This window comes from Lontra canadensis, unplaced genomic scaffold (assembly GCF_010015895.1).
Source record: "Lontra canadensis isolate GAN:19392208 unplaced genomic scaffold, GSC_riverotter_1.0 scaffold99, whole genome shotgun sequence".
Taxonomy (NCBI): domain Eukaryota; kingdom Metazoa; phylum Chordata; class Mammalia; order Carnivora; family Mustelidae; genus Lontra; species Lontra canadensis.
The window spans coordinates 2,071,413-2,084,695 of record NW_022631093.1 but is presented as its reverse complement, the minus strand read 5'-3'; the positions used below and the strand labels follow the sequence as shown (position 1 = coordinate 2,084,695).

General features: G+C 49.3%; 1 protein-coding gene across 5 annotated transcripts in view; it reads right to left on the bottom strand.

Annotated features, from left to right (window-relative positions):
- The window catches only part of RAD50 (RAD50 double strand break repair protein), a 227,678-nt gene that overhangs the window by 131,332 nt on the left and 83,063 nt on the right, over positions 1-13,283 (bottom strand). For 3 of the 5 annotated variants that reach the window (XM_032837574.1, XM_032837577.1, XM_032837576.1), the window contains one exon: positions 3,178-3,238. In XM_032837574.1, coding sequence (XP_032693465.1) covers positions 3,178-3,207 — 30 coding nt within the window. In that variant the 5' untranslated portion in view covers positions 3,208-3,238. Of the gene's footprint in view, positions 1-3,177; positions 3,239-11,583; positions 11,819-13,283 lie in introns of those variants that run through there. The other 2 variants (XM_032837575.1, XM_032837578.1) reach the window with 1 other exon arrangement.

The window sequence follows — 13,283 nt, the reverse complement described above, 5'->3', positions numbered from 1 at the left end:
AAACAAAAAGAAAAGAATAAACTGCTTGTACAGCATGTAAAATGTAAAATGTTTCTATTTGCATTTGCTTTGAGATATTCTTGGACTTCCTTTTTGATTTCTTCTTTGAGCCACTGGTTATTCAGAAGCATGTTATTTAGCTTTTACGTATTGTATAGATTTCCCTGCTTTCCTCCTATTGTTGATTTCTAGTGTCATACCACTGCAGTCAGAAAAGATCCTTGGTATGACTTCAATTTCTTATATTTGCTAAGACTTATCTTGTGTCCTATCATATGATCTATCCTTGAGGATGTTCCGTGTATTTGAGAGGACAGGTCAAAACAACCACAATTCCTTTAGTTAGGCCCATTCTGCTCCCTTTTGTACTAAGAACCTACACTGGGAATGCAAGCTGTTGTCTTTAAGGCTCTCACCAAACTGGAGCGAGGGTAAGTTAAAACACCACAAAGTCCTACCAAAATTCAGGTAGCGTTTTTTTTCCCTTGATTAAACATTTCCCTGGTGTTGTTATAAACTTTTAATCAATTTCTAGAGTTATAATAAAGCTGATTTTTACAGTTTTTGCCACTGTATTTCCTGATTTGTAAAGTGATGGGCTTTTGGAATTCCCAACTTCACCGTTTTTGCTGACAGTACTCCTAGACCATTTACATTTTACATAATTATTGATGTGACTGAATTTATGTCCACTATTTTATTATTTGTTTCTCTGTTCACCCTCCCTCCATTTTCTCTTTTCTGCATGTTTGGGTTATTTGAACATTTTTTTTTAGTATTCCATTTAAATGCATCTATTTTGTTTATAACTATCTTTTTTTAAGTGGTTGCTCTACGGATTATAATATAATTATTTACCTTTTCAGATCTGCTTAGGATAGACATTTTTTCCTTTTATTTTATTTTATTTTTAAATATTTTATTTATTTATTTATTTATTTGTCAGAGAGAGAGAGAGAGCACACAAAATCAGGCAGTGGCAGAGAGACAAGCAGGCTCCCCGTGGAGCAACAAGCTCGCGGGGACCCTGGGATCATGGCCTGAGCCAAAGGCAGCGGCTTAACCAACTGAGCCACCTAGGTGTCCTGATATTATATCATTTTAAGTGGAATATAAAACTTTACCATCATACAAGTTCCTTTATTCTCCTTTCTTTATGTTGTAGTTTCATTATTATAGAAATATATATTGCAAACCCCATCAGAAAATGTTATGATTTTTTTCAACCATAAAACATATTTAAAGAATCCAAGAGCATGTCAAATAATAAGTAATAAAATGTTAAAGTAACCCAGATTTTACCATTTCTACTGAACTTCCTTCATTCCTGATATTTCTTTCTTTCTTTCTTTTTTTTTTTTTTTAAGTTGGCTCCCCACTGAACTGGGAGCTCAGCAGGGGACTTGATACCAGGACCCTGGGATCATGACCTAAGCTGAAGGCAGATGCCCAACTGACTGAGCCACCATTCCTGATATTTCAAGTTAAGTTCTGGTATCATTTCCCCTCTGCCTGGAGAACTTCCTTTAGCAATTATTTTTGAGCAGGTCTACTGTCAAAGAATTCTTTTAATCTTCCTTCATCTGAGAATGTCTTTCTTTCCACCTTCACTCCTGAACAATATTTTTATTGGCTACAGAACTTTGGATCTATGGGTTTTGTTTTGTTTTGTTTCTCCTCCAGCACCTGAAAGATGTGATTCCACTTCCTTCTGGTCTCAACAGTGAGACTTCCTTCTCTCCTTCTGACGATAAATCTGAAGTAATTTAAATGTATTACCCAATACAGGATTATTTGTTTTTTGGGATATTGAGTTTAATAAGCTCTTTTATAGATTTTGGAAACTAACCCTTTATCAGATATGTCATTTGCAAATACCTTTTCCCATTCCGTAGGCCATCTTTTAGTTTTGTTGATTGTTTCCTTTGCTGTACAGAAGATTTTTATCTTGATGAAGTCCTAGCAGATCATTTTTGCTTTTGTTTCCCTTGCCTTCGGTGACATGTCTAAAAAGAAATTGCTACAGCTGAGCTCAAAGAGGTTGCTGCCTGTGTTCTCCTCTAGGATTTTGATGTTTCCTGTCTCATATTTAGGTCTTTCATCCATTTTGAATTTATCTTTGTGTATGGTGTAAGAAAGTGGTCCGATTTCATTCTTCTGCATGTGGCTGTCCAGTTTTCCCAGCACCATTTATTGGAGACTGTCTTTTTTCCATTGGGTATTCTTTCCTGCTTTGTTAAAGATTAGTTAACCATATAGCTGTGGGTTGATTTCCAGGCTCTCTATTCTGTTCCATTGACCTACGTGTCTGTTTTTGTGCCAATACCATACTGTCTTGATGATTACAGCTTTGTCATATAGCTTGAAGTCCAGAATTGTGATGCCTCCAGGTTTTCTTTTCTTTTTCAGGACTGCTTTGGTTATTTGGGGTCTTTTGTGGTACCAGGATCATGACCTGAGCCGAAGGCAGTCGCTTAACCAACTGAGCCACCCAGGCTCCCCATAGAAATGCAGCAGATTTCTGTATGTTGATTTTAAATCCTGTGACATTCCTGAATTCATGCATTAGTTTTAGCAATTTTTTGGTGGAGTCTTTCAGGTTTTCTACGTAGAGTATCATGTCATCTGCAAATAGTGAAATAGAGCTAGAGGGTATTGTGCTAAGCAAAGTCAGTCAGTCAGAGAAAGACAAATACCACATGATTTCATGCATATATGGAATTTAAGAAACAAAACAGATGAACATATTGGAAGGGGGAAAAGAAAAAGAAGGAGAGAGGGAAATAAGCCGTAAGTGACTCTTAACAATAGAGAACAAACTGAGAGTTGATGAAGGGAGGTGGGTGGGGGCTGGGCTAGATGGGGGGTGGGTGTTAAGGAAGGCACTTGTTATAATGAGCCCTGGTGTTGTAGGTAAGTGATGAGTCTGAATTCTACTCCCAAAACCAATATAGCACTGTATGTTAACTAACTAGAATTTAAATAAAAATTTAAAGGGAAAAAATTGTACTACCCTATAAATAACATGTCACTTTTTCTGCAATATATATTATTTATCTATTAGCTATAACATATTTTATACTGCATATATATTATATATCATAATTATATACCATTTTTCTTCTTGCGATGATGTGAGATGTAAGCAATGTAACACAGCTTTAAGTTACCACTGACCTTCAGACGATATATCAGAAGCACAACCATCTGCTTCTGGACCACACTAGATCACAGGTACCTGAAAACACAGAAAGCGAAACTGTAGATAAGAGGTGACCTCTACATTCTATATGTAAGCCCATTTTTGGATATATGTTCAATATATAATTTGCAAATATTTTCTCCTCTTTTGTAGCCACCATATTTCATTCATCTCTGTTTGGCTCCCCCTCCAAACTCTGCCTGGTTCCATCCCCTGTTCTTTCCACTGATACCACCCCACCCTGGATTATCCCCCTATTCTGGCCTGCCCCATGTTCTTGCTTCACTTGTAGAAAGACTTAGACTTAACAGCAGCCAGTAACCATTTAAAAAGGCACATTGGATCATTTCCCCATCCTTCAAAGGTACTCCATTCCTTTCACATTCATTTCCCCCTGGTTGGGGGGCCCAAGATGCCCCACATCCTCTGAACCCTGTTGATCTTACTGGTCCCATCTTCTACTGTTGTCCTCCTTACCCATCATGCTGTAGCCACAGTGATCTTTTCCCTCAAAACACTGAGCTTGGGCTTGTCCCAAGGCCTTCACATTAGCTCCTACCTCTGCCTCGAGGGCTCTTTGCCCTGTTCTGCACTTTGCTGCCCCTTCCATCATTTACAAAGTTAAAATGTCACTGCTTTAGGGGTGCCTGGGTAGTGCAGTTGGTTAAGTGTCCGACTCTTGATTTTGAGCAGGTCGTGATCTCAGGGTCATGGGATCAAGCCCGCATGGGGCTCCACACTCAGCATGGAGTCTGCTTGGGATTCTCTCTCTCCCTCTGCCCTTCCTGCTCATGCTCTCTATCTCTCTCTCTCTTTCTCTGAAATAACTAAATCTTTAAAAGAAAATGTCACTGCTTTAGACAGACATACCTTGAACACCAAATCTGAAGTACCCACCTCCCTAATCTCTGTGACACCATGCTATTTTAGTACTCGGCAGAACAGGTATTACCATATGATATTTCCCCCATTATTAGACCACCTTTACTAGAATATGAGTTTCATGATAGCAGAAAATTTGTCTTGTTCGCTTCTATATCCCAGTGTCTAGACTTGTGCCTAGCACATCCTATAGGCTCAGTGCATTCTCACTGAATTCCTACACCACAGCATCTACCTCTGTCCCACACAGCTGGCCGTATTGTAAATGTTTGCCATCTGAATTTGTCAAGTAATCCATCCCCATGGCACCCAAGGTCCAAAAGCATCCCTGAGCTAGAAGAGGGAGAGAGAAAAGATACACAGGCAGGAAAATGACAAGAGAAAGTTTGCAGAGAAACCTTAAATAAAAGACCAATTCCTCTAGAAGTGTTTTGGGAACTCTGTGGCAGAGTTTGCGTTTCCAGCTCTGGCGTGGGCTCCCACCTGAGAACAAGCCTTACCTTGGTTGCAGGGGCTGTTAGGCCCACCCGGAAGGCTCACGAGGCAATGGTGCAGTGGTAGGCCAGCCTGAAAGCCTCACAAGGCCTGCTTATCAGAGAAATTAAACTCTGACTTCAGCTGTGCTACTCTGAGCCTGTCTTCCTGGTGGCTACAACTTGATTTTCCCATCCCACAATCCTTAGACTGGTGGGTCAGCTGTCCCACAACCAGCGACAGCTCTTTGCTCCCAGCCTCTCTTGGACCACAAGGCACCAAGCCTGCTGGCTGAGCATGGCACCTAGGGGACATGGGCGGTTTTGACACACAGCACCACCAGTTTTTTTCTCTCCCTGAGAGAGGGAGAGAAGTCTCTTTTCCCCGAGACAATCCTGGCCTCACCTCTCCCTGAGAACCTGGAAGGTGAGTGGTCTGAGGAGTTTCTGTGAAGAGCTGACACTGTTCTGGTGAATCAAGATGGCTGCTAAGGCCACCCCCCGGGGCACAGTGAGGAGCTGCTTTCCTGAGCACTGGGCCCTGCTTGAGTCCTAAGAGAAGATCAGCCACCCACCCTGTCCTGGCCTGGCAGAGAAGTTCCCCTGGGGTCAACACCTCTGCCTGAACTCCCAGGAGCCAGGTGAAGAAGCCTCAGACTTCTGTGCAACCAAGAGTCATGATGTAAACAAATTCCCATAAGCTACTTATCTGAGATGGGGACTCCAGGTGCCAGGGCCATGGGTGGGCAGGGATCACTAGAGAAAGCCACCCTCTTTTTTTGTGTGGCAGTAACTTCTGGGCAGTGGCATGGCCCTGTGTGTGGACTTCCCAGCTCAGAGGCAATACAGGGTTCTTCCACTCTTCTGTCTAGTGGGCATCTCACCCAGCATTCCAACTTTGTCCTTATGTTCTGAGGTCCTGGCCTGGAGCTCAGGAGGGAGTGAGCCCAGAGGCAGCTGAATCGGAGCAGCCATGCAGCTGCTCACGGGCTCTCTGATTTTGTTCTGTTGACGTGTCACCTACCTCCATTCCAGCCTGAACTGGAGAGCTGAGGCAGGAATTCTGTCAGGGGATAACTCTTCCTCTTTTTACAGAGCCCAGGGCACTGCCCCCTCACAGGCCTATCCTGGACCCTCAGTTCTGGGACAAATCCTCTGTGGGGCCCAGGGGGTTCGTTCTGGGGGAATCCAAGGGGCTGCCAGGGCTCACCTGGGGAGACATGTGCTCAGTACAGGATGTGGGCTTTCCTGGGCCATGATGCCAGGATGGGGTGCAGAGGGTGGCTACATGACAGGGTCCTTGCTCTCTGGCCTCCCTCAGTAGTCATCTTAGAAAATGCCATCTCCGTCTTTGCTTGGGCCCCTGCTCGCGGGCACCTGTTCAAAGGCAACTGACCAGGAAGCAGGTGCTTTGTTTACCAGGTGGCACTTGCCTATCTGCCTTAGCCAAAGTCCATCCTCAATTTCTGAGCCTGCCCTTTAAACCTGCACTGACCCTGCACCCTTTTTTCTCCCCTGGACCCCTCCACCCCCTTTTCCAAAAGCAGAAGGGGGAAATCTCTCTGTTAGCCAGCAGGGGGCACTGCTGCCACAGGGTCAGAGCTCCCAAGGGCGGGGACTAGGGAGTGGAACCACTAATCCCCTGGGAAAACAGGTGGCCCTGAGGTGGCCCTTCTGGTCCTGCTGGACAACAGAAGGAGAGAAGGATGATGGTTTGATAGATACACCCCATCCAGCAGTGGAGGCAACATTATCCAGGCTTCCCCACGTGTTGAGCCCACACACCCAGTGTCCAAAGGGCAGGGCCCAGGAGTCTTGATGTACTACTATTTCAGCTTCTAGCTATGGTCAGTGGTGACTGGGCATTCCTGGGGCAGGCTGTGACCTTTCTAATCTCCTGCGCTACTCATTTTAGCTCAACACCTTCAGATCCCCAGAATCATAATCTAGACAAAGCTAAGGCCCAGGGTCTGTCCTTGGCCCCAGATGCAGGCATACAAATCGTGTTAGCAGAGTGGAGACCTCACTATATTTTTCCCAGAATGGGGAATTATGGAGGGCATCAGAAGGGTCATGCTTTAGGGTGCCTGGGTGGCTCAGTTGGTTAAGCATCTATCATGGGCTCAGGTCATGATCCCAGGGTCCTGGGATGGAGCCCCCACTGCAGGCTTCCTGCTCAGCAGGAAGTCTGCTTCTCCCCCTCCCTCTCCTTCTGCCCCTCCCCCTGCTCATGCCTGTTCTGCTCACTTGCGCTCTCTCTCTCTCTCAAATAAATAAAATCTTAAAAAAGAAAAGAAAAGGAGAGGAAAGGAAAGGAAAGAAAAATAAAAGGAAAGAAGGGCCTTGCTTCAACCGGTTCCACATCCTGGCCATCCCCAAATCCTGTCCTCTGATTCTGCTCTCAAGTAGGCCTACTTCTCTCTATGGCCATAGACCTAATCCACCCAGATCAACTGAGCTGTGTCTTGTCCACTGCCCTGCCTCCCGTACAGTTGGCTCCCAGACTAGTGTGAAGCAAGTAGGTGCCTAGGGTGCCAAACGTCAGGAGGCACTCACTCTCACAGTCATGCGAGTACAGAGTTGGCTCCTGAGAGTGACTGCCTCCCTATATTTTGTTTGCCACACCCAAGTGCCCCCCTGGTGTGCCCACGCTTCATCCATCCCGGCAGCCACGGAAGTCTTCTAAAGCATTGGTCACTCCCGGTTACCCTCCCGGGGCCTGCCCTAGAATTTACTTCAACAAACATCTGGTGACAGACCCTGGTTCTCTAGGAGAGGAACCACAGGTCCTGCCTTGAGGAGCCCTTGTCTGCCAAGATAAAGTCCAGACTATTGACTATGACCTTTGAGCTTCTTCCCAGTGTGGCCCCCATTGCTGGTCCGGGCTCAGCACCTGGGGCGGCCACATAAAGCCATACTTGCAAGCAGGATCCGTCCTGTACTTCTGGGCCTCCACACTTTTCCTTGGGCTATTCCCGCATCCTGGAAAGCCCTCTCCTGTGGCTGGCCTATTAAACTGTGACTCATCCTTCAAGGCCCTCATGAATGCCACCTCCTCAGAGTAGCCATCTGTGGACCCTGCTGAGATCAACCGTTCCCATCTCAATATCCCAGCATCTCTGCCCCTTTGTCTAATACTCCAGGTAGTACACACATCTGTCATTCTGCAATCAGCTGTGCACTTACTAAGTACCTACTGTCTGTGAGGACTCTGTGGAGTGCTAGAAAGGTTGCTCTGACTGCTAACATCTGCATTCTCTGCCCCAGGAGAACACCCAGAAGACCCATGGTCTTCAGGCTATTAGTGGTGGGAACCACAGCTGCTCAATTCTCAGTCCCCACAAGGCCAGCATAGGCACAGGGCTGAGCAACATTCCATGACTTTCAGATGCCCCTAAGTCTTCAGCCTTCTGGAATTACTGCTTCACTAGAAGCAAAGTATGACATGTACCCTCCAGCCCCTGTGGAAAGCCGTCTTCAACATTCATAATGGTTTTCCAGGAAGGAAGAATGGCTTTTGTTTCCTGGGGTGCCCAGACCTCCCTCTCCCAGCACAGTCTGGTCCATTTTATCCCCCAGTACAGATCCAGTCCTCTCAAATACTACCGGAGCAACATTTCATGTTGGCTATCTGACACAGTGACACACTCATTGTGATTTGTCATGAGCAAAGCTGGATAGCAGACAGTCATGCTTTCTCCTGGACCATCCAGGTAGGTGGCTCTCTGCTGACCCTTCACTCCCCCTACCAGTCAGCTGGATGGCCAGTCAACACATGCTTTCCTGAGGACAAATTCATTCAGAGAAAGCACTGCAACCTTTCATGCATGACTAAGGTCCTACCTAAATTGAGCTCCTTTGTGGACCTTCCTTCTTTTAAAGATTTTATTTATTTATTTTAGAGGGAAAGCGGGCACACACAAGTGGGATGAGGAGGAGAGGGACAACCAGATTCCATGCCAAGCACGCAGAGCCAGACTGCAGGGCTTGATGACACGATCATGGTGTGAGCTGAAATGAAGAACGGGACACTAAACTGAACGACCCGCCTAGGTGCCCTGTGGACCTACCTTCTTAGAGAGGAAAGAGCACCCATCTGCTGTTAGCTGCCCCTTCCTCTTATTCTGTGTCTGGCTGGCCCTTGTCACTGTACTGTCCCAGTCTCTCTGCAGGGTTTAGAGGGCACACAAGGGAACAGGGCAATGGCAAAGGGAGCAGAGGTCTCCTTGGAGAGACAGAACCGGGCAGAAATGACCACAGTGCTGCTCGGGGAAGCCACAACCCTCCATCCTTCCTCCCTTTGGGTGATCCAAGACTTTCTGTAGAAACCGTCTTGTTGCCAAGACGACCTCAGCGAAAGTGTGCAAGCTGCTGAGGCAATGTGAATACATTCATCCATTCATCCATCACCCATCCTTGGGACACTGGTTCACAGGGCACCTGCTATGCTCAGCCAGCGCCGGATCCTGGTACCACAGCAGTGAACAAGAGAGAGTACCCACCAGACCACCCACCTTGCCTCATCCCTGCTTTCCTTGTGTGAATATAACTATAACTCAGCACTTGCTGTGTCCAAACTACAAAGACACATTTGTGTTATCTTCTAGCTTGAGGTATACCTACTGTTTCTGAAATGTGACCTCGAACGGAGCCCAACACAGACACTCTGAAAACCAGGTCCTCTCCTACGTCAAATTTATTGGCGAGGATGAGGGTTTGGCTCCCTGCCTCGAAGATATTATTTGGACTAGGCAAAGGACCAGCACGGGCTCCAGTCTTGGGAAACAGAGGGAGGGGACAATAACCTACTGGTCTAGGGTTTCACTAAACTGCTATCATGGTTGCCTGTCCCCTTGGGGGCACCCCCCTCTCTGTCCTGAGCCTTATTCCTAGGGCAGCCCCTGGAGTTGGGATTCCCAGTATGAGTCACCAGGTCACCAGGGGCTGTGCTCAGAGCACAAGCTCTACTCTTGCAGCATTTGGAGTTTCCCTGGCTCTCTCCCAGGCCAGCCACCCTGATCCTTAGCCTGTGCCAGAAGAAGGGAGTGATGGCCCGGACAAGGGATGCTAGAGGGTCTATCTGCCTGTCCCTCCACTGGCTGACTAGCTGCTTCCTCTTGGCCCCGTGGCACCTGCCCCACCCCCAACTCATTTGGACCGAGAGAGCTCCACTTGTTTCTTTTCATGAGTCATGGTCTTCGAGCTATTGGAAAGGAGATCCCTGTCACAGACTTGGGGTCTCAAAAGCAAGAATCTAGGTGACCCTGCCCACCCAGACTCCAGGCATTGCTTTGGTCTGAAGAGGCCAGGACTCTTCTCACCATTCCAAACTCCCATCCTTCCTGGCAAAGATCCAGGCCCAACCCACAATCATGCCTGGCCTGAGCTGCAAGCCCTGGGGAGAGAAGAAAGTGGCCGACCCCCACAGCCAGCATTCCTCTGTGGTGACTATAGTCTGCTCACTGCCCAACCACCCCATCTGGAGGGCAGTTCTCAGGGAGGTACAGGGGACTCCCCCCTACAGGGGATGACCCCCCTTAGGCCTCTTCTACTGAGCCGGGGGGGGGGGGGGTGTCTTTGTTAGCTGGGGCCATCAGGACTTGACTGGGGTAGGGAGACAGGAGAGCTGGGCCCAGAGGTCTCCTGGAAGCAAGTCAGAGGGTCACAAGGCCTGCCCTCAATGCTTCTCACTCCATTTCTTTACTAATTCAGTTAATACGGAGACCTCTTGTGGTTAAGGCCCTTCTGTTCTAGGCCCTAGTGGAACAGGGCTGCACACTCCAGGAGCTCCAAGTCATAGAGGGAGGAATCGTCCAATAAATAAATAAATAAATAAATAAAGACATAGAGGGGATCATTTCAGCAATGATAAGAGCTATGGAGGCAATAAAACGAGATGTGACATACACTCAGCGGTACAACTGGAGAGCTCATCCGTTTGAGGGGCCTCCCGATTTCTCAGACTCCACCTGCCCATGCACAGCCCCCTCACACACTCCCACAGCGCCCCTTCTGTTTGGGGGCTGGGGCAGGTGCATTCAGGTGGGGCTTTTCCGGGACCGGTTTTCCCCAGCTCCTCTTGGAACTTCCAGAGGGCCACTGGCCCTCGACACTGGACAGCAGCCCGTCACCCGCTGCTGCCGCCCGAACCTCAGCGATCCCGGCGCGGTTCCCGGAAATTCCTCGGTTTCCCTGTGGCAGCCGCGTTAGCAAGAAACCGAAACTCAGGCCCCGCCCCTCTGGCGCGGCCCCGCAGTACCCGGAGTGGGGGCTGGGGCCTGCGCAGGTGGGCTGGTCGCTTCTGGCCCGCCTGGCCGGCCCCACCCCCACCTGAGGAGCCCGACTGGCAGCGACCACCCAGCGGCTCAGCACACCAACGCCTCCCTCAGGATAGCTTAGAGTCCAGCCCGAGTCGCCAGGGCTGCAGCGGACTGCGGAGTGCCCCAGGCTGGGCACGCAACGCGGCCTTCCGCTGCAGCAGTCCAGAGGTGGGCGCCATTTGTGGGCGCCCTACTGTGTGCCCGCCACCCAGTGGGGAGAGAAGGAATGGCAGGGGCATTTACAAAGAGCTCTGCACCCCGAGTGTTGCTAGCTTCATCACGCGGAAGGGGTGGGGGTGATAATGGCATAAATAACAGTTCAGCAGCTTGCCTAAGCTCACGCAGCCTGGAACTGCGGAGCTGGCTGAAAACGCTTAGCCCGCAGCGGGAGGTTAGGAGGGGTGGAGAAGGAAGTGCCCTGGGCTGCTGGCAGGTGAGCTGCCTGGCACGGGCAGGGCAGCCAGCTGGGGAGGGGGAGGGGCGGTCCCAGGCAGCCACCAGGGCGGCACGGCTGGGAGGCTTTGCTTTTCTCCGCCCTCCCTCCCTTTCCAGGAAGCCGGCCGGTTACCCGGGCTCACCCCCAGCCGGGGCCGAGCAGGAATGTGGAAGTTAGCCTGAAAGGCTTGTGCCCCCTCCCCTACACACACACACACACACACACACACACACGCTCAGATCAGGTTGGGGCAGCGCGAGCGTGGGTCACCTGGAGGCGAGGGTCTCCAGATCAGGACTCGGGTTCCCCAGGGCGAAGTAAGGGTGCTGCTGCCCCCAGGAAAGCCTAGAATTCTGCCAAGAGCGCTCTAGGCGAACGACAGTGGGCGCAAGCGCTACCGAACCACCCATTCGTGTGGGGGGCGGGGAGGATGGTGCTTCCAGGCGGAGTCACTCCGGGACTTGGCCTCCAGGCCTGGCCCCAGAGCACCCCCCGCCCCCGGCCCCGGGCCCCACGGGGCGGATGGAGAGCTGAGGCCTCTTTCCTCCCAACCCAGTGTTTATAAGAAATGAAACTGCACAGGGCATCAGCGGCAGCCCACACTGACACCCGCTCCCCCTCCGAGGTTCCGGAACAGTTCACAGCGCTGGAGCGATTCCTGGCCCACTCTTCCATCGCAGGACCCCTTAGGTGCTGCCAGCTGCAGCCTCCCACTCTGTATTTAGGATTTTTGTAAGAGCACAAAGCTTATTTTGCTGTGTCATACAGCATTTTTGCCAGAGTTGTGGGAGGGGAGGAGCTCGTCTTGAGCCAAACCCGGAGCTGACCCAGAGCAGGACTGCGATTCGTATTTGTTGAATGAATTAAGAAACGACTTTCGTTCTTCCAACTAGGTTCCTTTCAGGCAGGGTGATGAGGGCTGGATTCTCCAAGCTTTTGGGTGCTTTCGGACGATTTTATGCCTGATTTGTGCTCTGCACTTCACAGTTTAGGACTGCCTGCCTCCAGGTTTGCTGTCAAAATAGAAATGATGGCTGGAAGGAATTTTGAGGATCTTAGGAAGCCCTCCCTTCGGAGCTGGAAGGCTAGAAGTCATGCTGTGGGTTCATCTGCTTTGGGGACCATGGCTTTCTCTCTGGGTAGCCTGCTCCATAAGGACTCAGTGCCCTCCTACTTTCAAAAACCTGGTGAAAGCCTGGCTGAGTTTTGCACTTCAGAGCTAACTGGAGCCCCACCTCCCCAGGGGGGGAACACTGTGTTCTGAGAGCCCAAGGGAGGGAGCTACAGACTGGAATGGTCATGGGGAAGACTCCTATAGGGGTGATCTTGACCCCTGCATCCCTATTGCAGAAATCATCTCAAAGAAGGCTCTGCCAACCTAGAAAACTCCAGGGCCTAATACAGTGCAAATTATCCTTATTAAGTAATGGTATGGAGGGAGGCATGCTGTGAGTGAGACCAGAGCTAACCCCAGCTAACTCCACCTGCAAATGTGAGGAACTTACTCAGGTAGGTCTCTTGCAGAAAAATGCAGACTTTGTTCTCTAGAAGTTCACCACCCAGGTGGTAAGTGCAGAAAAGGAAGCATGAAAGTTAAGAACCAGGGGTTTAGAAGGCAGGGAAGGAATTTGGTCTGGCAGCTTTGGGGGTTCTTCCTAGAGGACCACGAATTTCCTCTGGGCCCAGAAATGGGGACTGACACTTTGTGTGTTGGGTGGGGAGAGGAAGGGGGGGAATGAGACTGAGAGGGGTGTGTGTGTGAGTGTTGCCAAACACCAGAGGAAGATAGGGATGAGGACCAAATGGAAAGAGCAAAGACATGAAGGGAAAGATAGTGTGTTCAAAGACAGAAATGCAGTGAGAGGTTTACGCACTATTGTTAATACATGTCATTTTGCTCACGTTTTACCATTTAGAAAGTCTGATAGCCTGTCCAATTTCATCTTCATAATAATTAGGAGAGATGGGCA